At 40.3% G+C, this 27923-nt stretch overlaps 1 protein-coding gene across 12 annotated transcripts in view; it reads left to right on the top strand.

Annotated features, from left to right (window-relative positions):
• Positions 1-27923, top strand: part of CACNB2 (calcium voltage-gated channel auxiliary subunit beta 2) — a 402064-nt gene that overhangs the window by 237202 nt on the left and 136939 nt on the right. For 10 of the 12 annotated variants that reach the window (XM_055354115.2, XM_055354117.2, XM_055354126.2 and 7 more), the window contains one exon: positions 24287-24406. In XM_055354115.2, coding sequence (XP_055210090.1) covers positions 24287-24406 — 120 coding nt within the window. Of the gene's footprint in view, positions 1-22814; positions 23464-24286; positions 24407-27923 lie in introns of those variants that run through there. The other 2 variants (XM_004049114.5, XM_004049115.5) reach the window with 2 other exon arrangements.

Here is a 27923-nt window from a genome sequence, read left to right on the forward strand (position 1 = left end):
GTTCTTCTTCTTTTGACTGATTTCAACTACTTAAAAATGTGGACATCATTCTTAGCTCAAGAACCATACAAAGAGGCAGTGGATCAACTTAGGCCCATGAGCTATAGTTGGCTGATCTCTGATATAGTCTGTGTGGTTAGAGCGGGGAAGGTATTTTTATACCAGCAAAAACGTTATGCTTTCTCCACAAGCCTGGTATAAAAATTGGGAATGCGCTACAGATGCCACTTGGTAGAAAGCTGTTTTATTAAGGTTTCTGAAAATTAGACTTGCCAACACAAACATTAACCTTCGCTCCCTTTATTCAGATGTTACATTTAAATTTTTACCCAGACCTGGGAACTGAGTAAAATTATAATTATGATAGTCACAGGGCCCTTGAACTCTTTCTTTTGGCTGTTTTGAAAGGTCGTTGTCTTCATGTTAATTAGGAGCCAGGAACATTCTGCTTCAGCTGCTTGTTGGGAAGGCATTATCATTAGGGAAATGATCTAATCAAGAGTTTGCATGGGAGGTGGGGTGTGGGCCTGGAGGCTAGGAAACCTGAGAGGTTGAATTACAGGGACACCCAACCGATAATTATAATAAACTTCTCCCTAGGCCTGAATGCAAAGCTTGGAACCTGTCAGTTTTCACATTGGAATTATTATACTCAACCAATGACAGTGTATTTGGTGATATGTCAACATTTTCATTCTGAATGAGTGCTAATTGGGTATTTTAATGCTTGAAATTATTTGTTACCGAAAACACTGACACAGCCTGACATTCTCTGCTTTTTATAATTCTGTAGCACCTATGAAATTTTTCTCTAGATTTAATTGCTTTATACAAAATATGTACGTCAATTAATCAGAGCTGTAATTATCAGACTCCACAGTTGGCCGGGCATGGTGGTTCATGCCTGTAATCTTAGAACTTTGGGAGGCTAAGGCAGGGGGGTCACTTGAGCCCAGAAGTTGGAGACCAGCCTGAACAACATAGTGAGACCCTATTTCTACAAATAATTTTTTGAAATTATACAGGAGTGGTGGTGTGCGTCTGTGATCCCAGCTACTCGGGAGGCCGAGGTGGGAGGATCGGTTGAGCCCAGAAGGCCCAGGCTGGAGTGAGCTATGATGGCACCACTGCACTCCAGTCTGGGGAAACCCTGTCTCAAAAAATAGAAAATAGACTCCACGGTGGCCTGACGGTTAAGTATGCCTAAATCAGCCATTCACAGGTCAGGGGGTTCTGAAAGGGGCTCTTCGGAATTATAAACTTCAATTTTAAAACCAAAAATTACCTCCCTTCCTCTTTCTGCTCCCAACTCCTTAGAACAAATTTGAGTTGAGTGCCTGCCAGCCCAGGGCTGTTCTAGGTGCTGGGGGCCAACAGCACAGACCAGTGTTCCAAAGCCAGGAACCCTGGCTTTCTTCCAGCAGACTTTTATTGTAATGCAACCATTTGCTTACTAGAGAGAATTTCTTCTGTGTGTCAGTTTTTTATTGTAAATTTTGAGGCTTACTCTTGAATTCTCCACCTGAAATCAAATTTGGCTTTGTCTTTTCTTAAAAATTATTTTATTGTGGCAAAACATACATAATATAAAATTTGCCATTTTAACCACTTCTATTTATTTTTATTTATTTATTTTTTGTTTGTTTTGAGACAGGGGTCTCACTGTCATCCAGGCTGGAATGCAGTGGTGTGATCTTGGCTCACTGCAACCTCTGCCTCCCAGGTTCAAGCGATTCTCGTGCCTCAGGCTCCCTAGTAGCTAGGACAACAGGTGTTCACCACCATGCCCAGCTAATTTTTGTATTTTTTGGTAGAGACATGGTTTTACCATGTTGACCAGGCTGGTCTCGAACTCCTGACCGCAGGCGATCCGCCTGCCTCAGTCTCCCAAAGTGCTGGGATTACAGGCATGAGCCACTGTGCCTGGCCCCATTTTAATCACTTTTAAGTGTACAGTTCTACAGCACTAATCCATCACATTGTCATACAACCATCACCACTACCCATTTCCAGAACATTTTCGTCTTTCCTAGCTGAAACTCTGTGCCCATTAAACACTAACTCTCCATTCTCACCACTCCCCAGCCCCAGCACCCACCATTCTACATTTTTGGACAAGGGGACAGGGTTTCACTCTGTCACCCAAGCTTGGATTGCAGTGATGCGATCATAGCACACTACAGCCTCAACCTCCCAGTCTCAAGCAATCATCCCATCTCAGCCTCCGAAGTGGCTGGGACTATAGGCATGCACCACCTCGCCTAGCTAATTTTTGTATTTTCTGTGGAGACAGAATTTCACCATGTTACACAGGCTGGTCTCAGACTCCTGGGCTCAAGCAATCCTCCTGTCTTGGTCTCCCAAAGGGCTGGGATTACAGCTATGAGCCACCGCACCTGGCCCACTATTCTACCTTCTGTTTCTATGAATTTGACTACACTGGGGATTTCATATACATGGAATTATACAGTAGGTTCCCTTTTGTGACTGGCTTATCTCAGTTTGCATAATGTCTTCAAGATTTATCAGAAACTTTACATTTTTAAAAAGTTTTTTCAATGAAAATTTTTAGTTTTAATTCAATCAGGTTAAAGGTCATATCTCAAGAATGAGCAGTGTTCCTCATTCCTTCTTAAAATATTTTAAAAATGTTTTTTGAACCACCAAATGGCATTTTCATTTTGTTTTTTTCTTAGCAAAAAAATAAAAATTAAAAGGTTTTATTGGTTGAAAACCCTTGAATATTACAGTCTAACTAGGAGAACCAAAGTGCATTCTTTGCCTGGGGGTCAGGAACTATTTTAAGAATAAATTCTTCTTTACTTTCTAAAGTAAATGAGAAATTGCTAACTTCAAACATGTATTTTTCTTTTTTTTTTTTTTTTGAGATGGAGTCTCGCTCTGTTGCCCAGGCTAGAGTGCAATGGTGCAATCTCGGTTGACTGTAACCTCCGCCTCCTAGGTTCAAGTGATTCTCCTGCCTCAGCCTCCCCAGTAGCTGAGACTATAGGCACGTGCCACCACGCCCAGCTAATATTTTTATTTTTAGTAGAGTCAGGGTTTCACCATGTTGGCCAGGCTGGTCTGGAACTCCTGAGCTCAGGTGATCTGCCCGCCTCAGCCTCCCAAAGTGATGGGGTTATAAGAATGAGCCACCACCCCCGCCAAAACATGTATTTTTGAGGTTAGGTTTAGAGAAAGATGCATCATAATATTCTTAATTTTTCAGCGCATTAAAGAAAAGATGAATAGGAAAGGAGATAAATAACATCCCAACTGGGGGATCCTACTTTTTAAGAAAATGTGTAGACTTTTCACCATGCGATCCTCATACAATCTTGATCTTATATTAATTAGCATATTTCCCCTATGTGAGGAAATCTGTAATGCCCTTCCTCTGTGGTGGGCTGCCTTGCTTTGAAAACACCACCAGGAGCCCCTCTGAAGAATGACAGCAGCAGGTGTTCTGAGAGAAAGTAGTGAGATGGACAGAGCTGTGAATACTAACTGCAGAGACCAAGTCTCCAGACACAGGGCCAGCTGGGGAAATTCTACTGCTGGCTGCCATTCCTTGGTTCTGTTGTCAGTAATCACAGGTCACAAGCCTCGCCTCTCCTGCCTACTAGATGGTTCATTTTGGCCGGGTGCGGTGGCTCACGCCTATAATCCCAGCGCTTTGGGAGGCCAAGACCTCCCAAATGTATGAACTCTCGTACATTACTGGTATATAAATTGGTAAAACCATTTGGTAATATACCTATTAAGGCTAAGCATGTGTATGCCCTATGATCCAGGTGTCAAAAGACATGTATAAGAATGTAGCAGGGCACCGTGGCTCACGCCTGTAACCCCAAAACTTTGGGAGGCCGAGGCGAGTGGATCATGAGGTCAGGAGTCAAGACCAGCCTGGCCAATATGGTGAAACCCCGTCTCTACTAAAAATACAAAAATTAGCTGGGCATGATGGCGTGCACCTGTAGTCCCAGCTACTGGGGTGGCTGAGGCAGGAGAATTGCTTGAACCTGGGAGGTGGAGGTTGCAGTGAGCCGAGATCAGGCCACTGCTCTCCAGCCTGGGCAACATGAGTGAGACTCCGTCTCAAAAAAATAAAAAGGTTCATTTTAATGTAACTTAGTTGACTGTAGAGTTTGGAATGTGAAGGGATAGGATTGTATTAATGAGTGTTGTGTTCATGTATTACATCATGCTGTACCCACAGAAACAGGTCCTAAGAAATGCTATTCTCTAACAATACACATTCATGATGTGGCTCACCCAGAGCACCAAAACCCTGCTGGCCATAGCAGGTAGGGTCCGCTTATCCCCGGCATCGCCTGGGACATCATATGGACATGTTCTTTTACTTGGTTCTTCATGAAAAGCACAAAAGCATAACTTGAGAAGGATTGAACTTACATTAGAATGAGACTTTTATGTATTTTTATAATATCGTCATCTTAAGCAAAATTAAATATGTTATAAATGATATATGGTGGACCTCTGATGTTCATGTGTGTTTTTCACCTCACCGAAGAATGCTAAAAATTAATCTTAAATATAGCAAAATTACAGCAACAATAATAATAAAATATACTTGCTCAGAATGGATCTTGTGTCCTCCAGCATTGTCTAGAATTTTCCAGATTTTTCAGGAGGGCTGTCTCGTCTCATAACTCTGTGAATGTATATCACTCCAGAACTGCCTTTTCTCTGCTTAGACAGTTGTATCTTTCTCTGTATTGAGTATTCTTTGGTGAGTTTGCTCAGTGCCTCTTTTTTAAAAATTTTTTATTTTCATTTTAAGTTCCTGGGTACATGTGCAGGATGTGCAGTTTTGTTATATAGGTAAATGTGTGCCATGGTGGTTTGCTGTACCTATCAACCCATCACCTAGGTATGAAGCCCAGCATGCATTAGCCATTTTTCCTAATCCTCTCCTTCTCCCTTCCCCACCCACCAACAGGCCCCAGTGTGTGTTGTTCCCCTCCCTGTGTCCGTGTGTTCTCATTGTTCAGCTCCCAATTATAAGTGAGAACATGCGGTGTTTGGTTTTCTGTTCCTGTGTTAGTTTGCTGAGGATCATGGCTTCTAGCTCCATCCATGTCCCTGCAAAGGACATGATCTCATTCCTTTTTATGGATGCATAGCATTTCATGGTGTATATGTACCACCTTTTCTTTATCCAGTCCATCATTGGTGGACATTTGGGTTGATTCCGTGTCTCTCCTATTGTGAATAGTACTGCAATGTACATACGCGTGTGTGTGTCTTTGTAATAGAATGATTTATATTCCTTTGGGTATATACCCAGTAATGGGATTGCTGGGTTAAATGGCATTTCTGGTTCTAGATCTTTAATGAATTGCCACAAGCTTGGTGTCTCTTCTGTGTTTTCCTAGCCCACAGGATGGCATGGGTGCTGTTTCACTCATGATGGCATTTCCCATTGGTAGGAAATATGCATGTTATATTATATGTGACAAAATCCATGGAACACTCACCAAAGCTGCAGAAGTTGTATTTTTACCTGCTTAACAGCCGGTGTCATCCAAGGTTTGATATGACAGACACATACTTTATTCTGTTAGCTACAAATATTTATTCTGGTACAGGATGTGTTTAAAGGCATAGGCAAAGGCCACATTATACAGGTAAGGAGCATGGATTTTAAGTGGAATAGAAAGAAATTGAAGTCTTTTAGACAGAGGAATGAAACGATCTGCTGTATGTCTGAAGATGAACCTGGCCACTGGAATATAGAGGGGCTAGCGGAAGCGGGTATAAGCAGAGAGACTAATTACAAAGGCACTGTAAGAGTCTACGCAGTAGAGGTGAGTGACTTGACTAGGGTTGTGGTAGTGGAGTGGGAAGAGTGAGGCTTGTTATTTTCATAGAGATGTATAACAGGGCAATATCGTCTTCATGTGCCAAGCCCTGTGCTAGGTCTCGGGGATTCAACAGTGACAGAAGCAACACAAATCCCTGCTTTCATGAAGCTTTCATATTAGCAGCAAGGGTTAAACCATAAATAAATACATAAGTACGTAGATGGTGCACCAGAAGGTTGGGGAGATATTAAGCAGAGAAGAGGAATACAGAGTAGCGAATAGAGTGCCATTATTTTTTTAAAATGGAATCTTGCTCTGTTGCCCAGGCTAGAGCGCAGTGGCTCAATCTCAACTCAGTACAACCTCCGCTTCCCGGATTCAGGCGATTCTCCCGCCTCAGCCTCCAGAGTAGCTAGGATTACAGGCACACACCACCACGCCCGGCTAATTTTTGTATTTTTAGTAGAGATGGGATTTCACTATGTTGGTCAAGCTGGTCTCAAACGCCTGACTTCAGGTGATCTGCCCACCTCGGCCTCCCAAAGTGCTGGGATTACAGGCATGAGCCACCACGCCTAGTCATAGAATGCTGTTTAAAATGCCACAGTTATTTATGTAAAATCTGTGATCTTTCACATTGTTAGGAGAAGGTAAAAAGTGCATCCAGAAGCAAGGTTATCAGGGCCAAAGAGGCACCGTGTTCCCAAGGAACCTGTAGTCACTGGTGGAGTCAGTACTGAGACTCCCGAAGATCAATAGGACCAGCATCTGGTGTCTTGGCCATATCATCACGATCTGTGGTCATGTTTTGAGGGCAACTTGAATATTTTTCATGATAAAAATATAGTGTACCTCTTTTTCTCTAATTGAAAAACAATTTCCAAGTAATGGCTGTGTATATTACATGAAAAATTACCACAGAAATCGAGAGTGGAGAAAGGTATCCCAAGTCTCTCATAGAAAATGACCTGGAAATTTTCCTTTTAAATGTCTCTTTTAAAAGTAGTATGAGTATGGTTGGCCAGGCACAGTGGTTTATGCCTGTAATGGCAGCAGTTTGGGAAGCCAATGGGGGTAGATCGCTTGAGCTCAGGACTTCGAGACTACACTGGGCAACGTGGTGAAACCCTGTCTCTCCAAAAAAAGAAAAAAACAATTATCTGGGCATGATGGTGCACATTTGCAATCACAGCTACTTGGGAGGCTGAGGTGGGAGGATCACTTGAGCCTGGAAGGTGGAGGTTGCAGCGAGCTGAGATTATGCCATTGTACTCCAGCCTGGGTGACAGAGTGAGACCCTGTCTCAAAACAACAACAAACAAAAAACGAAAAAACCCACAAAACCAAAAATAAAGTAATATGAACATGGTAAAAAAAAAAAAAAAAAATCAAGCATTACAAGAGGTTACCCAGTGCAAAGTTAAGTCCCTCCCATCTCTGGCTGCTGGTTCCTCAGTTTTCTTCCCCACAAGCAACCACGGTGACCAGGTTCTTGGTGTCACTCTGGCATTGTGGTTCTCAACCTTGGCTGAACAGTAGAATCACATGCAGAACTTTGAAAAGAACAGTTGCCAGCTGGGTGCGGTGGATCACACCTGTAATCCCAGCACTTTGGGAGGCCGAGGTGGGTGGATCATCTGAGGTCAGGAGTTTGAGACCAGCCTGGAAAACCTGGTGAAACCCCATCTCTACTAAAAATACAAAAAAAATTAGCTGGGCGTGGTGACGGACACATGTAATCCCAGGTACTTGGGAGGCTGAGGCAGGAGAATCATTTGAACCCGGGAGGCAGAGGTTGCAGTGAGCCGCGATTATGCCACTGCACTCCAGCCTGAGCAACAGAGAGAGACTCTAAGAAGGAAAAAAAAAAAAAACGGTTGCCTTATCCCACCTCCAGAGGCTGTAATTAAAATGCTTTTGAATATGCCGTAGAGATTTGTAATACCCCCCCCCCCCCGCCCCCCACAGGTTTTAAAAATGTGCAGCCACTTAAATGTTCTAGAGCTAGCCTACATACTCATAAATGTATGCATTCTTTAAAATGCACTTATCAAAAAATTAGCTGGGCGTGGTGGTGTGTGCCTCTAATCCCAGCTACTAGGGAGGCTGAGGCAGGAGAATCGCTTGAACTCAGGAGGCAGAGCTTGTGGTGAGCCGAGATCGTGCCACTGCACTCCAGCCTGGGTGACAAGAGTGCAACTCCATCTCAAAAAAAAAAAAAAAAATTTATTCAAATGACAGCAGAACGGTGTATTTCTACCAATGATAGCAAAAAACTCTCTGATGGTTTTTTCTTTTTCTGATGCTTTTTTCTTTTTAACCTGTAAAATACATCTTGGAGATTATTTCACATTAGCATGTATCACTAGAGATAACTTATTTTTTTATATGTCCAAATGATATGCCATCATATGGATGCAACATAATTTTATCAGTCCCCTACTGATAGTTATGTTATTCAAAGTAATCTGTTATCACAAATAATGCCATAACAAATATTCTTATATATATATCCTTATGTACATATTTGTATATATCTATAAAAGTCCCAGAATCAGAATTAGAATTATGGATCAAAGGTAAGTTTTCAGTTTTGATAAATTCTACCAAATTTTATCCATAAGGGGCAATGTGTCAGAGGACCACACTAACAGTGCATTCGCTTTGCTTGTAATCTTTGCCAATAAAAATTAAAACTAGTGTTGTCTTTGATTTTGCCCTGTTTTAACATCAGGACTAAACTTAGGCATTTTTTTCCATTAGCTTAAAACCGTTTCTTTTCCTGTGAATATCTCTCCTTCCCCTGCTTTTTTGGCCTATTTTTCTAGTGGGTTCTTGGTGTTTTTCTTATTGATTATAAGATGTATTAATATGTGAAGGCATCAAACTTTTGTCAGCATATGATGACATATTCTGTATATATCATCAGTAGATGAGCAACTTTACTGTTGCTCTTTTATTTATGATTTTTTTTTTTTTTTTTTGAGACGGAGTCTCACTCTGTCGCCCAGGCTGGAGTGCAGTGGCGCGATCTCGGCTCACTGCAAGCTCCGCCTCCCGGGTTTGCACCATTCTCCTGCCTCAGCCTCCCAAGTAGCTGGGACTACAGGTGCCCGCCACCATGCCTTGCTAATTTTTTTGTATTTTTTTTAGTAGAGACAGGGTTTCACCGTGTTACCCAGGATGGTCTTGATCTCCTGACCTCGTGATCCACCCATCTCAGCCTCCCAAAGTCCTGGGATTACAGGCATGAGCCACTGCGCCCTGCCTTTATTTATGATTTTTAATCTGATAGAGTAAAATGTATAGCTTTTATGTTTTGGAGTGTTTCAAGTATCAGTTGGTAAGAGAGCTAGGTACTGGAAGCTATTGGAGAACAGAGAATATGTCATCTATATTCTTAGATCCTCAGTGCCCAGCACATGGTAGATAATTGTTGACAGAATAGTTGGATGTAAATGTGATGTTGATGATGAAGGATCATGAAAGTTGATCCCAGGTATTCATCCAGAAGAAATTAAGGCAGTAACAGTATTATCATCATTTAATTCCCTTCATAATTAAACGCTCCAGCGTATAATAACGGTGTATAATACTTCTGGTATAAACTGAAAGTACTGAGTTTCAGAAGGCAGATCTCGCTGAGTCGTCTCAGAGCCGTCATCTTGGTCACTAAGCTCTTGCTCCTTAGAAACTCGAAGATCCTCCACCCCTTCCCATTGGTCTTTCTGCCTCGGAATGTTGTTCCCTTACCTGTATCTATGACTGTTTCCTTCCAGCTGCAAAACACAGCCTAAATATCTATTTCCCTTTAGAAGCTTCTTCTGAGTCCCATCTTCATCTCCCTGCCATCTTCCCTCATAGTGTCCCATGGCTTTCCTTTATAGTAGTTATCAAAACTGTCATAAAATAATGTTTTGTGTTACAGCCTCTGTGATGTGTCTCCCTCACTCGACTGGGAACCCCAATCACTTCTTCTTCCCTCATGTCCACTGGGAGTGCTCTGGGATTGGGGAACAGAGGTAAACAAAAAAAGCTCCCTGCCCTCCTTTGAGTATTACGTTCTACTCTATATATGTGTTGGGAAAAGGAGATAATAATAATACTGAGTTGTGCATCATATCCAATGATTGTCATTTAAATGAAGCAGAAAAGCCAGTAGGTGCATTTTTGGCTTGGAGTATCTGAGTCTGGTGTGTGTCTTAATAGTAGAAGGATCTAGCACATAACATATGCATACACTACCAGGCTGTGAGACTGTGGTCACCCTCGTGCAAGTCAACAGACAGCTGTCAGCATAGTCACCAAGCCATTTCTTTCTCTCTTTTTTTTTTTTTTAGTGACAGGCTCTCATTCTGTCACTCAGGCTGGGGTGCAGTGGTACAATCAAGGCTTACTGCAGCCTTCACCTCCCAGACTCAAGTGATCCTCCCACCTCAGCCTCCCAAGTAGCTGGGACTACAGGTGTGTGCTACCATGCCCAGCTCGTTTTTAAATTTTTTGTACAGATGGGGTCTCGTTATGTTGTCCACGTTGGTCTCAAACTGCCGAGCTCAAGCAATCCTCCTGCCTTGGCCTCCCAATATGCTGGGATTATAGGAGTGAGCCACTGCACCTGGCCCAAGCCATTTCTCATCCTTACCAAAATGTCTTCTTACCAAACTGTCAGGCCATTTTTGCCCTGCTTGATGGAAGTTTTGCTATCATTAAAGTCCATTACACCTTCAAATGCAAAATAGAGCAGATATTTTCATGCAACAAAAGATGCTTTTTCATTTGCAAGACAAGAAATAGGATATAAACTACTTTTGACCAATGGTATATGTCCAGTATTTTATTAAACGTTCTGAATACAGTCTAGATTTTCTAATATTAATATTGTATATCAGTGGCACATTTCCAGCTAAATAATCTAAAATTTACAGCCTTTTTAAAACACAGAGGTGAATGAACCAGATTGTCTCTAGTTCTGAAATCACCTCCTGAAGGTGGGTTTGCTGCTTAAGGGATACATTAACTATATTAGGTCCCTAGGGTACTTTCCAGTGCTTTATTTCTGAGTACTCCACACCACTGGCATTTTTCCAGACAAATCCCTGATGGTGTAGCCTGTTTTTTTAATATTAAGTCTCTCTGAACCAAAGTCATATCTTTCCGGAAGGTTAGACTTTTAGAACAGTATATTAATATTTTACTAGCAAATTACTGAGTCATTTTGGCCTGCTTAAGTACCTAACCTAATACCAACAAATTATTTAAGCAATCATAGGAGAAAAATCCAGTATTTCAGGTAGACACTTAAATAATCATTTCTATACATCATACACAGAGAAATTTACTTCATAATCATAAAATTTTATGTCTAAGTACTTTTCTTTTAATTATTTTCTTACCTGTCATAATTCCCATAGCAACCTTTACTTTGTTCTATGTTTTTCATGTGCATAAAGAGGCTTGCAGGAGACCTGGTCCTTGCCTCCCTTCCCCATATGCAAACAACTATGAAGGTCAATCAATTACGGAAAATATGTATAAATCATCTCTTTTACAACATCAAAAATATTTTCAGGGTACTTTGTGAGAAATTTCAATTGCAATAGGAAGGGCCTTTTATTCACAAACATAGGAACATTACAGGAAAAGAATTTAACTGAACTCCCAACATTTTTTGAGAAAATGGAATCCAACCTTATCTCTTCTGTTACTGTTTTTGTTTTTTTGAGATGGGAGTCTCACTCTGTCACCCAGGCTGGATTGCAGTGGCATGATCAGTTCACTGTAGCCTTGAACTCCTGAGCTCAGGCAATCCTCCTGCCTCAGCTTCCCAAGTAGCTAGGACTGCAGGTGTGTGCCACCATGCCTGGCTCATTTTTAAAATGTTTTTGTAGAGACAGGGTCTCCCTATGTTGCAAAGGCAGGTCTTGAACTCCTGGGCTCATGCAGTCCTCCCACCTGGGCCTCCCAAAGTGCTGGGATTACAGGCGTGAGTCACTGTGCCTTGCCTCTGTTATTTGTTTTACATACATGAATGTATGTATATATAGAAATGATTCAGTTTTGTTTTTGTTGTTGTTTTCTGGTTTTATTAAATACAGTCATCATAAACATTTGCCTGTAATCATCTTTAGTCTTTGTAACTATTTTCAAGGTTATCTAATAGTCTACTAAGCATGTGAACCATAATGTTAAAATTTTCTTAAACTAGTTCCTAGAAGTGAAATTAATAGCCTAGGTACATCTAAATGCATGCCTAGCTACACACAGAAAGTAAATTGTCTTCCCAAAGGGTTGCATGAAAGCCAAAAACTATCAACAAGGTGTGAAAGTATCAATTTAAGTGTGTCCCCCTGACATTGTGAATTGGGACTTTGCAAAGAGCATTGGTTTAATGATGGAAAATGGTATTGTGTTTAATTTAATGAGGTTGAACATCTTCTCCAGATGCTTATGGCCAATTGATTTTTTCGTGAATTTTCTATTAATATCCTTTATTTATATCAATTCATTTCTTACTGTTTTACTTATCAATTAGTGTGCCTTTTATATATGCAAAGAAAATGTTAAACAGTAAAATATTTAAGGACTGAAGCCATATCCCTTTTCACAAGTGTGTAGTTCCCTGGAGAAGACATAACTTAGCTGTTCATTCATGCCTGTAGATTAATTGTTCATTGCCACCTGGGAGAACTCATCTTGGAAGGAAAGAGCCTAGATTCATTTGTTTGATTGTTTCGCTGCTCAAGAAAAGGCCTGGCACTTGGATGTACCATCTTTTGACATGGCCTTTCTTTTTTTGAGACGGAGTCTCACTCCTTCACCCGGGCTGGAGTGCAGTGGCATGATCTTGGCTCACTGCAACCTCCACCTCCCGAGTTCAAGTGATTCTTCTGCCTCAGCTTCCCGAGTACCTGGGACTACAGGCACCCGCCACCATGCCTGGCTAATTTTTGTATTTTTAGTAGAGATGGGGGTTTCACCATATTGGCCAGGCTGGTCTCGAACACCTGACCTTGTGATCTGCCCACCTTGGCCTCCCAAAGTGCTGGGATTACAGGCATGAGCCACGGGGCCCAGCCAACATGGTCTTTCTTTGGTAGTAGAAAGTCTATGAAGATATTCTAGAGTTTTATATTTATTTGTCCAGTTATTCAGTTGCATTCCTTTATATTACCCAACATTGCTTGAAGAAATATCTTCTCCCTGTATTGGCTTGATTTTTGAAACATTCTGAATTATTATAAGTTATATGTATAGTCATATTTTCTGCTGTACATTTGAACTCCATCTCTATAGGAATGTCAGGGGTAGTGCATAAGAAGTAAATCAACAGTCACTCACACAATATGTTATATTTACAATATATTCGCAACCATCTGTAAGAAAATTTGCAAGTGCATTATTTCTAGTAGCTTCAATTTAGTATACTCATTTTACAAATGAGAGAATTAGCCAGAGAATTATTTACATGCCTTGCCTTTGGCTATGCAATGAGTCACTGGTACTTTTAGGATTGGAACTTTAAGTTTCTGGAATGCAGAAGTAGAATTAGTGGGAAAAGAAGCTTCACAAAAAATAAGTTGTAATCATATTTTCAAAATATAAAGTCTCTCTTAGATTCACTGGAAAAAGGATGCTAAACGAATTTCAAGTACAATGACTGTTTTTGGAGTGGCTTGCTTGTTATGAAACATGGTTATTTAATCAACTGGCCTATAGTTGACATTTGCACCAAGTTAATTAAGTTGGCATTTGTGGAGGTTTGTGATAAAACACTGGGGATAGCTTCAAGCTGAAGCCTTTGTTTTATTCTTTATTCATTATAAATATTTATCATCCGTTCATCATGGAAAGTCACATTTCTGTTTGTGTTTTTTAATTAAGAAAGAGACACGAGCACATTTAGGAATGTTTAAGAATGTTTAGGAATGCGAAAATGGATTGGGAGAGCTCTCTTGTAAATTGGGAGAGCTTTAAACTATAGGATGTAAGAGAGAAGAGGTTTTCTCTCTTTCAGTCCTTATTCATTCATTCCACAAATGTTTGTTGAGCGTGCATTCCATGCCTGGCACTATTCCAGGCACTTGGGATATAGGAGTAAGTGAAACATTTAAAAAAATCCATCCTCGTGGGTGTTATATCCTAATCAAGGGAGACATATACTAAACAATATCGTAAGTAAATTATATGTTAGAAGGTAAAAACACTAATAGGCTGGGTGTGGTGGCTCACACCTGTAATCCCAGCACTTTGGGAGGCCGAGGCACATGCATCTCTTGAGTCCAGGAGTTCGAGACCAGCCTGGGCAACATGGTGAAACTCCATCTCTACGGAAAATACGAAAAATTAGTTGGGCATGGTGGTGTGCACCTATAGTCCCAGCTACTCAGGAGGCTGAAGTGGGTGGATCCCTTGAGCTCAGGAGGCAGAGGTTGCAGTGAGCCAAGATTGTGCCACTGCACTCCAGCCTGAGTGACAGAGTAAGACCCTGTCAAAAAAAAAAAAAAGAAGGTAAAAGCACTATTTTTTAAAAAGTAGAACAGGGTAGGTGAGATTGGAAATATCGCCGCAAGGCATTGGGGGTTACAATTTGAAATAGTATGGTTGCAGAAGACCTCATTGAGAAAGATTTTGAGCAAAGACTTAGAGGAGGTGATAGAGTTAGAAGGGTAGAAATCTAGGGGAGGAGAGTGTCTGGTACCTCTGAGGAACATCAAGGGGCCCAATAAGGTTAGAGCAGAAAGAAGGGAGGGCTAGGTGGCAGGGAGAGGGTGTAGAAATCAGCGGAAGAGGAAGTTACTAACAAAGGAGACTTAGAAGGAACAGCCAATGGGAAAAGAGAAAGACCAAGAGGGAGTGGTTTCTTGGAAGTCAAGTTGAGAAAATGAAGAGAGGACAGGGGATGATCAGTGATGTTAAAGGCTGCTGATTGCTGGAGTAAGATGAGCACTGAGAATCAGCCATCGATGTAGCCTTAGAGACATCATTGATGACCTTGATGAACAGTTTTAGTGGAGTGGTAGGAGGAATAGGAGGAAGTATATTTAAGAGAGAACAGGAAGAGAAGAATTAGAGGGAGCAGAGCCAACTTTTTCTATGCATTATTTTTTCTGCAAAGGAGAGGGGAAAACTGGACAAGAGCTGGCAGAGAAAATGGAGTCAAGGAAAGGTTTTCTTAGGAAGAGAGAAATAATCACGTGAGTTTGCTGATTCGAATGATTCGATAGAAAAACCCTAAGTGTAGTGACATCCATGCAGTTTCTGGAGTACCTGTAACCAGCATGAATTTCTATACCAAAAATTCCCTACATACAATTTATTCACTCCTTTTCTCCCATTTTATTGAATTTTCTGCAGCTATGTATTGAGACAGTTCAACTCTCCCAAGCCACTATTTTTCTGCTCCCTGCCTACTTGTTTTCAATTTCATAACTGATAAGATAGTTTGTATAAAAAAAATTATATTAGCATGAAAAAATTCTTGTCATTGGCTGGATGCAGTGGCTCACACCTGTAATCCCAGCACTTTGGGAGGCCGAGGCAGGTAGATCCCCTGGGTTCAGGAGTTCAAGACCAGCCTGACCAACATGATGAAACCCCATCTCTACTAAAAATACAAAAATTAGCCGGGCATGGTGGTGGGCACCTGTAATCCCAACTACTCAGGAAGCTGAGGCAGGAGAATCGCTTGAACCCGGGAAGCGGAGATTGCAGTGAGCCGGGATCGCCCCATTGTACTCCAGCCTGGATGACAGAGTGAGACTCCATGTCAAAAAAAAAAAAAAAAATCATGTCATCTGTCATCATCAGTAGATATATATTAAAGGCCTAGAAAATTTTCCCAAAACACACATACACATACATAATGTTCTAATTTTTTAAAAAATTATTTAGCCTATGACTGAAATCCAGAACTCAAAATAATATCAAAATTGCCCCTCTAATTTTAACTTTTTCAAAATGGTTCTTTTGGACATTGTCAAATTTTGCAAATATTGAGCAGAGGCTCTTCTATAAACTGTAAATAGCCATCATACCCTCATGTTAAGGAATAATTTGGTGGTAACAGCATTTTGATATGTTCGTTGTTAAAAAAATGAAAGTCACATGTCTGAACTTTTTGCCTCCTATTTGTACTTTATAATAACTTCAGCTTCAGTACTGAAAACCAGCAACTGTTCCTTTTGAACTGAAAGAAGACACTTGAATCCTAGCCACTTTCAGGCAGGATGAGCTGCCGACCAGACTGCTGAAGGCCAGCTTGCCAAAGTTCTATTCATTTTCAGCAAAGAGAGAAAAACTTAAATAGCCGGTGTCTTGGCTTCTATTGTTTTCCGATTCTAATCTACTTTCCCTTGTAGATAAGTAATGAAAATAATGCTTGGTGATGCTGAGATACTCTGAAGTGATGAAAATTTCAGAGGAGCAGCCAAGTCTTTCCACAAAACAGCATTCTATTAATGAATGTAAAATGAGCCCTCGGTGTACTTTCGTTGTGCCTTTTTGGAAAGATAAAATTTGAAAATTTTTTTTTTTCCAAGTAGGAGTCTCACTCTGTCGCCAGGCTGAAGTGCAGTGGCACGATCTTTGGCATACTGCAACCTCTGCCTCCCAGGTTCAGGCAATTCTTCTGCCTCAGCCTCCTGAGTAGCTGAGATTACAAGCGCCCGCCACCATGCCTGGCTAATTTTTGTATTTTTAGTACAGACAGGGTTTCACCATATTGGCCAGGCTGGTCTCTTGGCCAGGCTGGTCTCAAATTCCTGACCTGGTGATCTGCCTGCCTCGGCCTCCCAAAGTGCTGGGATTTCACTTTGAGCCACTGCGCCTGGCCCAAATTCGAAAATTTATAGATGTGTGTGTGAGAGAGAGAGCGAGCGAGCATGCCTAAAGCTTAGCAAAGACATAGCTAAGCATTACAAAACTATCACGATGCCTTTATGATCGTTAGAAATGGCTATACCTATGACCAACAAACAGAAAAAACATATGCTTTTGATTAACAAAAACATCAGATGCATGTAGGAATTTGTCCTAGCTTTTCTTTTTATGAGCAGACACACGCATGGCACTTGAAATTTGACTGCTAAAGGTTTACTCCTAACTCTGTGGATCCAATTTGTTATATACTCATTTTACAAAGGGAGGAATTAGCCAGGGAGTTATTTATATGACTTGCATTTGGCTATGCAATGAGTCCCCTGCTTCGTGGCCTTGCTCAGGTAGCTTCTCTATGTCTCAGTTTTCTTATCAGTAAAAATGAAGATAATCGAAATTACATTAGGTAATACTTGTGAATCAGCACAGTACCTGACACAGTGTAAGCGTTTATGAAATATTTGCAATTATTATCATTAATAAGATGTATTATTATGTGCATAGCCTGATCTTAATTGATTATCCTCATTATGAGTATAATATAAAACAATCTTCAAAACACACTCTTTTAGCCTCTAAGTAATTGTGCTGGACTGAGAAGGAAGAAAATACAAGAACTCTGTTTATATTCTCCGGAGACATCATGTTTCCAGTAACGTGGAGTTCGCTAACAACAACTTAAATGTAACTCCGAATTAAGGAACTCACATAGGCTGAAGGAATTTTTCTGGGAGGTAATCCCATGGTGATGGAGTCTCACATGTGTATTCCAGGAGTGCCTGAGTATATATCACATGCAGAGTGAGAGAAAAAGAGAAGGGAGAGAGAGAGAGAATGAGCAAGTTTAAATAAATCTTACTAAAAATTAATGTTAGCATGTTAGATACACTGACCTCTTCTCAATTCCTCAGACATGCAAGCATTTCTTGTACACAAGGCCTTTGCATATGATGTTCTTTCTGCCCGGACATCCCTCTTCTCAATGCGTTGCAGGGCTGAGTTTTTTCTTTCATCATTTAGATTTCAGCTTAGTGTCATTGCAGACTGTCATCTCATTACTCTAACTAAAATACCATCCCTCCCACCGTCATTTTATTATCTCAGCTTTTTCTCTTGTCTCTCATAGCCGTTATTTTTCTGGTGCCTTTTAAAAAAAATCAGTTTCCTTCACTGAGATATTAAGTTTCATGACAGAAAGCTTTAATCTTTTTTACAGCCCTGTTTTCAGTATTTAGCTTACAGTTACAGCACAGAGTTTCAAAGTAATAAGTACTCAATAATTGCATGTAGTTTGGGGAGTTGTTAAATAAAATTTAATCTCTTCATTAGTACATCCTATAGCTATATGTTTATAAATTTTCATATTGTCTTGAGAAAATTGAAACTGACATTTTGGCTTTTACAGGATCATAAAAGTATCACACAGGGATGACCCTGCAGCGATGTATTGCTATCACCTCTGTTACTATTTTGACACTCAGCTAAATGATAGGTCAATCACATTTGAGATTTTCATCATCGTATGAATTTGAATAATAATTACATGACAATTTGCAAACTAAGGTATACAATGTTTATGCAACCGTCCCGCATCTTGGCACGCTATGTCATTTTTTTCAGTGTTTAGAGTCAGGATCTCTCATCAGTACATAGTTGATGATTTTATTGTTATTGTTTTGAGACAGGGTCTCCCTCTGTCACCCAAGCTGGAGTACAGTGTTGTATTCTCTGCTCACTGCAGCCTCTACCTCCTAGGTTCAAGCGATTCTCCTGCCTCAGCCTCCCGAGTAGCTGGGACCACAGGCACCTGCCACCACACCTGGCTAATTTTTGTATTTTTAGTAGAGATGGGGTTTCACCATGTTGCCCCGGCTGGTCTTGAACTCCTGGCCTCAAGTGATCTGCCTGCCTCTGCCTCCCAAAGTGCTGGGATTACAGGCATGAGCCAGCACGCAGCCCATAGTTTATGATTTTATTTATGAAGAAACCAGTAAAGCAGAGAATAGCAATTCAGATTTCTTACATCTACATTGCACCAGAGAACAGAAGGTAATTCTAAACTGTGAAAAGGGATGACAATACCATGAAAAATGAAAGAATTATCTCCCTTCCCCACAGACAATACAAGATAGAACCCTTTCCCCTTGGTCCTGGCCCTCTGAAGTCTATCCCACTTTGATTGATGATTGATTGAGACGGAGTCTCGCTCTGTTGCCAGGCTGGAGTGCAGTGGCACAATCTCAGCTCATTGCAACCTCCACCTCCAGGGTTCAAGCGATTCTCCTGCCTCAGCCTCCTGAGTAGCTAGGATTATATGCATGTGCCACCACACCTGGCTAATTTTTGTATTTTTAGTAGAGACAGGGTTTCACCATGTTGGTCAGGCTGGTCTCGAACTCCTGACCACAGGTGATCCACCCACCTCAGCTTCCCAAAGTGCTGGGATTACAGTTGTGAGCTACTGTGCCTGGCCCCATTTTGCTTTATTTTAAAATATGTGGGCCTGACCAGCAGGCAATGAATTTGCCATTGGGTCAGCATCGTCCTGTGCATGAGGAGGTGGTGTAAAATCTTGAGGATTTTGATGAGTTATAGCTTTGTCTAGAATCAGACTGGCCTTTGGATTCATAAAAAGTTAATTTTGCTCAAGAACATGGCTTTAAGGCTTCATATAAAGATTTCCTACAGAAAGAGAAGACACAATTTGGGATCCAAGAAGCCGCTATGAAATAGGCTTACAGCTCTTATCTTTTGGGCTTTAAAAGAGAAAGATACAAGAATGCTCCAAAATACTGATGCTGAAAATATAGATGACTGTGAAACAGCAGAGTACAGCATCAAAACAGCAAACTATATAAATTTTTTAAAGTATTAAAGAAAAAGGGTGGCCAGGTGTAGTGGCTCAAGCCAGTAATCCCAGCACTTTGGGAGGCCGAGGTGGGCAGATCACCTGAGGTCAGGAGTTCAAGACCAGACTGATCAACATGGCAAAACCTCTACTGAAAATACAAAAATTAGCCGGGCGTGGTGGCGCATGCCTGTCGTTTCAGCTACTCTGGAGGCTGAGGCAGGAGAATCACGTGAACCTAGGAGACAGAGGTTACAGTGAGGCAAGATTGAGCCACTGCACTCTAGCCTGGGCAACAGAGTGAGACTATCTCAAAAAACAAAAAAGAAAAAAGAAAGGGTGACGCTTTCTTGTGTGAACGTTAGACATAAAAGTGGAAAAAGAATGAAACCCCGTCTCTACTAAAAATACAAAAATTAGCCGAGTGTGGTGGTGCACATCTGTAATCCCAGCTACTCAGGAGGCTGAGGCAGGAGAATTGCTTGGAGCCAGGAGATGGAGGTTGCAGTGAGCTGAGATCACGCCATTGCACTCCAGCCTGGGCAGCAGAGCAAAAGCGAGACTCTGTCTCAAAAAAAAAAATAAAAAATAAAAAAAAAAAGTGGAAATAGAAATTGAAGAGTAGATAAAAGCATAAATTAATCCAGTGATATGCAATTTTCCTATGAGCAATGAACCCACAAAGTGAGAGCTCTAAGGATAAAAGGTGATGATCCTGGGAGGAACTATTAGTACACAGTAGTACAAGTTACATTTTCAGAAATGTCCAAATAGAAATGCAGGTATTAAGATGTAGAAAAGGAAATCTGGGTAGCTGAAATGTGATGCACTGACAAGGACAAATACTGCAAAAGACCAGCTAATCACGTTGTAAGAGCCCTAGAGATCAAGGGTACATTTTGTAATGAACCTATTCCGGAGTTATGGAAACAACCGCCAGCTGTTCCTGACTGAAGACTACTTGAGGCACGATGACCCAGAAAGTCCATATGTTTCCAAAGGTAAAAGCTTAATTAGATATATCACTTCTAACTGCATAAATCCACACTCCCACAAGAAAGGAGATTAACTGGAAGGCATATGTCAGGAGGGTGACTTTCAAACATGCAACAGCTTCAGAGACTGAAACATGCTACTATTTAACTGTGGCTGTCTTTGGATGGGAGACTTTCAGGGGATTGTTATTTGTGTCTCTTTCAATGCTGGGTGCATATAACTTCTATAATGAAAAATATTTTGAGGCCGGTTGAGGTGGCTCACACCTGTAATCCCAACACTTTGGGAGGCTGAGGCAGGAGGATTGCTTGAGCCCAGGAGTTTGAGACCAGCCAGCCTGGGCAACATAGTGAGACCCATCTCTACAAAAAATAATTTAAAAAGTAGCTAGGAATGGGAGCACATGCTTGTATTCCCAGCTGCTTGGGAGGCTGAAGCCGGAGGATCACTTTCGCCCAGGAGGTCAAGGCTGCAGTAAGCCATGATTGCGTCACTGCAGTCTATCAAACCTGGGTGACAGTGAGACTGTCTCACACACAAAAAAAAAAAAAAAAAAAAAAATTGTTTTTATGTGAAAGTATATACTATCAGAGATACAAGGAATGAAGGTAATCCAGCTCTTTCTATGCTTCTATGAACTACTCTAAAGATCAATTGGTAGTCACATCCTATATTATAAAATAGTCAAGCCATTGCCAAAAGTCATTGAAGAGATTTTTGTTTTTAACTGCTATTTAAACCTGGAAACAGGTGTCAAAGTGACTATGCAAGGTAAAAGCTCCATCTGAATATTAGCAAAGGACTTTTTATATCTTATTTTATTTAAAAGGGAATGAGACCGCACAAAATTATGTGTGGGTGTTATGCGGCCCTCTCTTTATGTACGTCCTGTCATTGCTGGGTTCTTACTGATAGAAGCTTTGTCTTTTCATTGAGGTGTGACTTGAACCTGTAGCGGGGTGATTGGGTCTACCGTGGCAAGACTGGTGACAGTGGGGACAGGGGCCCCTTATGGGGTATAATTATGCTTCCTGGTAATTTTCTACTGTGCTGCTACTACTATAAGAAGCCCTCTAGGAAGATCAGGAATCCCCTACCAGGTGTGTATGTGTTGACACCCTCATTTCTCCCTTGTAAATTTGCTTGAACGAAGAGTTTGCAGTGCATTTTTATCCCCCATGCATTTTACATTCACATCATAACAATAGGTGATCTATTAATTTACGTCAAGATACCACAAGTGAGGTACAATTGATCACTAACTTTCATTCTGAAACCCCTATTCTATGTATTTTCTAGTATTTGGGTCTTGAAGATTATATTAGTGCAGAGTGCCAGGTGGGGAGGGAGGAAGGGTAGAAGGGAGGAGGAGGGAGGAAGACTTTTTGAGATAGGGTCTCACTATGTTGCCCAGGCTGGTCTCGAACTCATGGGCTCAAGCAATCCTCCCACTTTGGCCTCCCAGAGTCCTAGGGTTACGGTCGTGAGCCACTGCAGCCAGCTGTGGTTCTTAAGGATTCTTAAGAACACTTTTTTTTTTTCATTTTTATTTGTACAAAATATTCTCCCACCACACTCAAACAAATGCAGTTTAGACTACAATGAGAGCATTTTATGTCAAGAAAACAAAGTGTATATTTCTTAATAAGTAAACTTTTAAAATGTAATTTCATTAGTACAGGAAATTAATAACTTTAGTGTCTTTCCTTCTTCAGCCTCACTCACCTCATCTACAAGCAGAGTTGGGACTCAATTATTCTGTGAATTTTAACTCCAACTAATAAATTAACCAAGCTTTGAAATTTCCTTGTAAGTATGGTTATAACAATTCACACTGCTGTTTATGCCAGTGGCTTTATTTCAAATGGTAGTTTCTCAGTTGGAGAAGCAGTTCGAAGTCATTTTGAGCTCCGTTAAACTCATCGCTTTATAAAGCTGTGATTAGTTTCATGTCCTAATTAAATGACCACGTCTCTCTCTCACATCTTGTTTGGAAAGTCACGAGCAATAAAGAACTGTGTTATATTATGACTGAGGAGCATTATTTGATTTTTGCTATGCAATATTGCATATGATATTTACTACCTGTGAACCTCCTTGTGGCATAGGACACAGTGGAGCAGGTAATGGAAAGGGCTTATTAAAGGAAACGATCTCATGCTTTGTTCTTGAGAGAAGGTTTCATCTGAAACAGAAGCAGACACACATACCACGAACCCGATTACTATAGAACCGAAGAGACCTTTCCAGCTGTTTACACTTCGGATGTAAAATGGCAATTTGACATAGACTAACAGTGTGATGTGAGCATCTGCGTAAAAAGGCGACATATGGAGCATGCCCAGTGTGGGAGTGCGTCCTCCTCCCTCCGCCTCCCCCCTCCCCCTCGAGATCTCCAAAGATAAGGCTTGAACTTTGCACTTGCAAATGTCACTGCATACGTTTTTGCACTAGTTTTTTTTTTTTTTTTTTTCTGCGATTCTTTTACAACTAATTTCCTTTAACAATTTGAGCGCAGGGAAGAGAATGTTTAGGGTTATGAGATGCATTAAGTTTAGAACGAGTTGATGCTCGGCTTTTGAATGCACTTGTCTTCTTTATTTTTAAAGCAATATAAAGCACTCGAGTGTGTGTTTTCAGCCCCTCCTGGAATGGGAAAATAAGAATCTCCCTGGATGGGAGTCCTCTGGGGCAGGGAGTGAAAGCCCCGGAGGCAGAAAGGGACGGAGAACAGGGGCTTGCCCAGAGCATGGATAGGAAAGGAGCTGGGGTTCTCCGGGGCTCAGCGCGCACTGAGAACCTGTGCCCGGGGCTGCAGCTGCGGACGATAAAGGAGCTGTCTGGCTCATGAAGGCCACCTGGATCAGGCTTCTGAAAAGAGCCAAGGGAGGAAGGCTGAAGAATTCTGATATCTGTGTAAGCGCAAGGGCTTTCGTTTGGGGGGAGAGGTTATTTTGTCTCTGCTTTTCTGTTGTTGCAGTGAGTGCAGGTAGAGAGGGTGGTTTGATTTGGTTAATCGGATCATGATTGCAGGAGAGGGAAGCTAGGGAGATTCCTCTCATTTTTTGAGCTCCTTTTCCTAGGTTGTGATTAATTGCCAGATGAGCTATCCCAGGCAGGTGTTTTCTGTAGACGGCTTTTTATTAAATCTAGGTAAAGGTATTTTAAAATGTGTTGCTGGAAGATGGAGTGAAGTTAGCTGCTAGTGTCTTACAGTTTTATCAGAGAAAATAGCAGGTGTATAAAAAGGTAAACAAGGATTTTTCAGATTAAAGTGGGAATCATGTCATGGTAGTGACATTTTGGAGAGTTCAAGTTTATAACTCAGACTTTCTTTCATGTTTTTGTTAAGCTTAATGTCCTCCTAGTTTCAAATACCTGCTTTAGCATGTAGATTGTTCTTGAAGCTATCCTTGAAACCCATCGTTGTCCTTCAGTTCTGCACTGCACCATCAAGCTGTTTAATTATAAAACCAACTTGTTCTGGCTTCCAGGAAGGATAGTTTTTTGGAATATAAAGCTTGGGAAGGAATGGCAACTCAGTAGACACAACTATTCTATTGAATGTCTGCAAACCAGAGCATGGTTTTCTAGATACGTTGCTGCAAAATGAATTATTTTCTCCTCTTTTCAGGAACGTATAGAACAATCCGGGAAGCTAACTGCTGTGTCGATGAGACTTTTCCAATGCAAACATCATAGACTGAATCTACTTTAAAATGTACATTTTCCTCTCCAGGGTTCGGCAGACTCCTACACTAGCCGTCCATCCGATTCCGATGTATCTCTGGAGGAGGACCGGGAGGCAGTGCGCAGAGAAGCGGAGCGGCAGGCCCAGGCACAGTTGGAAAAAGCAAAGGTAAAATCGTTTCCTCCCTGCCAAGATCTTTGCAAGTTGTGCTGTGCCCCTGATAGACCACCTGTGGGAGTTTCCCCTAAAGGTTGTTTGATCTATTAGAGAATTTCATTGTCTGGTTTTAGAAAGGTACAAAAAATGGAGCCTAGTTTCTTCCCTTAGTAGAAAAAGGAAGTGTGGTGTATAAGACTGGTCTTCTATGTTGTTTTATCATCCAAGCAACTCTTTTCTGTGGGTGGATGGCTTATTTGGACACGTACAAAAGGATCCTTGAATTTGCCAAGAGGAAAAACTGCACCTAATATCAACATGTTTTACTTCATTTCCCCAGTAAACTATATCTCTGTTAAGAAAAAAAAAAAACAGACTGACTTCAAGCTATTGTTTATTTTCTTAGACTTGAACAGTTTTTCCCCAGAATTTTACTTCATAGGTGTTTTATATTAGTATCCTGTATTTTCAAAATGGATTACATTATGCTTTTCCAAAAGCAACAGAGGATTTTATTGATTTTTAAAAGTTTCTTCTCTTAGAACATGTTCTTCTCCATTCCATCTTAATAAAGTGTGTATATATGGAGGGGAGACTGCAAAGCAGCTATGAAATAGATAGTTACAGGATTCATCTCAGGCCGTGTCTCATTTCAGTCATTGCAGTGATTTGAATTCTTTCTCCCATGCTGTCCTTGGAATAGTGGCTATTTCTGAAGCATAGATTGTTCGAGTTGAAGGTAGCTTGGTTTGTGGGATACTCAGTCACTTCTCAATGAACCTATTTTAACATGGTTGTTGATTTTCCTTTGAAAAACTTGTTTTGAAAAAGGCTAAGTGCCTTGTTGATCATGCTAGAAATACCAGGATAGCATTTCTACTGGCTGCCTCATCTCTGAGATGAGTAAAATCTATGTGTGTTGCTATGGGAATTGTGGTTAGGAGATTCTGGTTTGAATGCATGGACAGCCCTTATGTAATACATTATTCATGACCTCTAGTGCGGCTGCCATCATAGTCTACTGAGGAACTGCCAGGAGACCTTGACTTCTAATAAGCAGTACTTTTGTATATCAGAATGATGTTCTTACCTCGCCTGGCAGGGAAATTTTCTCCAGGACTGACAGTCTTCTCTGAAAGGCAGTTCATAAATAGCAGATGCAGGGAGGGTTTTGTGATGGTGAAACCGATAAAACTGGACGTGGCCCAGTTGCCATCAATGAATCTGCTCTACCAATGTTAGCCACGTAGAACATTGTGAAGTTGAAATTAAATAATGAAGAACATTAAATAATGTATGACAGTCTGCATTGTAGTTAATATAGGTTGCAGCTGAGAGTCTGAATTCTATATTCTATATTTTGCATTGTGTGTAAAGAAGAGTACAAAAAAACTACAATTTGTATTCCGAAAATAAGATTGTTCTATTTGCGGCTAATTTATTCATGTAAGTTTCACATACCAAAATTGAACAGTTTCTCGGGCTCATATCCCATCGTGATACAGCCCAATAGACTGTAGGTTTGGTTTTCAATTGTTATGTAATTGGGACATTTTTGTTCATGACTCTGTGGCTGTGTCATGAGTTAGATGACATTGCTGCAAAGAACTTTTAAAGTATCTTTTAACCAAGCATGGATCGAAATGTTGCTCCTAAATCAAACCAGGGTCGTGTTACTTGTCCTACAGCCTAAAAAGTTGATAGTTAGAAATGATGTAGAAGATAAAAGAAAATGAAGAGACTTTAAAACAAAGGCAAAATAATTGAAAAACTATTTCCTATGTTTAAGGCAAGATAGTTTAATGGGTGAGATGGGAATGGTTAATGGGTACCCCCCCCCAAAAAAAACATAGAAAGAATGAATAAAACCTATTTGATAGCACAATAGGGTGACTAAAGTCAATAATAACTTAATTGTATATTTTTAAATAACTTAAAGAATGTAATTGGACTGTTTGTAGCTCACAGGATAAATGCTTGAGGGGATAGATGCCCCATTCTCCAGGGTATGCTTATTTCATATTGCATGCCTGTATCAAACCATTCCATGTACCTCATAAATATATACATCTATGTACCCATAAAAATTTTTTAAAAATAGTTTATTTATATTTTTTCTTTAAAATTAGGTCAATATTTTAAACCTTTGATGTATTCAAATGAGATACACTAGGGTAAGTGAGAATTTAAATATGTCTCAAAAGAAGATACAAAGATGAGGATTGAATTTTCCTTTATATTAAAATCGTGGTTTGGTAAGTCTGGTTTATTAATCCCAATATCCTTGAAGAAATAATGCAAAATAGGGATTGTAGAAGGCTAGTTCCCTCTATAAATTTTTATTTTTATCTATAAAAATAACCTCATTCTTTGCCAGAATTTCATCTTGCCTTAATGAAACCTACTTCAAAATGAAGCCTTAAAGTTTAAAAACGTAACAATTCATGCTATTTAACTTTAAATAGTTAAAAACACTTTGCACAGCCATTTTGGAAGAATCAGACATTTTCTACATTTACTTTGTAACCATCGAAGCATCTCTCAAACAGAAAGACTCTACAAGTCAGTGCTTTTACTCACCTTACAGATCACATGTAATAAATAAGTCTGTGCAGATGACGTTAGCAGTGCTTTCAGATCCTGGTCCTGTATAAATACAAACACATTATCCACTAATTGCCTAATAATACCTCTGTGAAATAACGTGATTAGCAAGAAGTGAGACTAGAGATACTGTCTTTTAAAATTTAAGTGACCTACAAAAGGTTATATAATGAATTACTCTGTGCTATCAATAAACCTATTACTCTCCACTACCACTTTGTTAAGGCTTTTCTTAACCACTAAACTGCAGTGAACAGATTAGATGTTAATTTTGAGGCCAATAAATACCAACTGACATGACATTGTTTTTTAACGTGGTGTTTTCTGGTTCCAAATGTGTGTTTTGATGTTGTACAGTTATGGCATACTTTGCAAATCCTGGTCATTTCAGTTTGTGCTATCTGATACTACCTTAAAGACAAGTAATATATGAATGTAATTTATTCCCACGTTGATCTTCTCTTTGAAAACAACTTTATTGAGATGTAATTCACCCATTTAAAGTGTATAATTCAGTGGTTTTTAGTATGTTCAGAGGTGTACAACCATCACTATAATCAGTTTTAGAGCATTCTCATTGCCCCATAAAGAAATTCCAAGCCTGTTATCAGTCACTCTCCATTCTCCCCAACCATCTCCTTGTCCCCAGGCCTAGAACCACTATTCAACTTTTGTTTCTACAGGTTTGTCTATTCTGTATATTGCATATAAATGAAATCTTACGATAGGTGATCTTTTGTGATTGGCTACTTTTGGACATCTGGGTTGTTTTCACCATTTAGGTATTGTGCATAATGCTGTTACGAACATTCCTGTATATATTTTTTTGTGTGTGGGCGTATGTTTTCATTTCACATATGTATGTACTTTGCAGTGAAATTGCTGGGTCACATGATCATCTCTTTTTAATTGAAATAATGATTTC

This window comes from Gorilla gorilla, chromosome 8, assembly GCF_029281585.2.
Source record: "Gorilla gorilla gorilla isolate KB3781 chromosome 8, NHGRI_mGorGor1-v2.1_pri, whole genome shotgun sequence".
Classification (NCBI taxonomy): domain Eukaryota; kingdom Metazoa; phylum Chordata; class Mammalia; order Primates; family Hominidae; genus Gorilla; species Gorilla gorilla.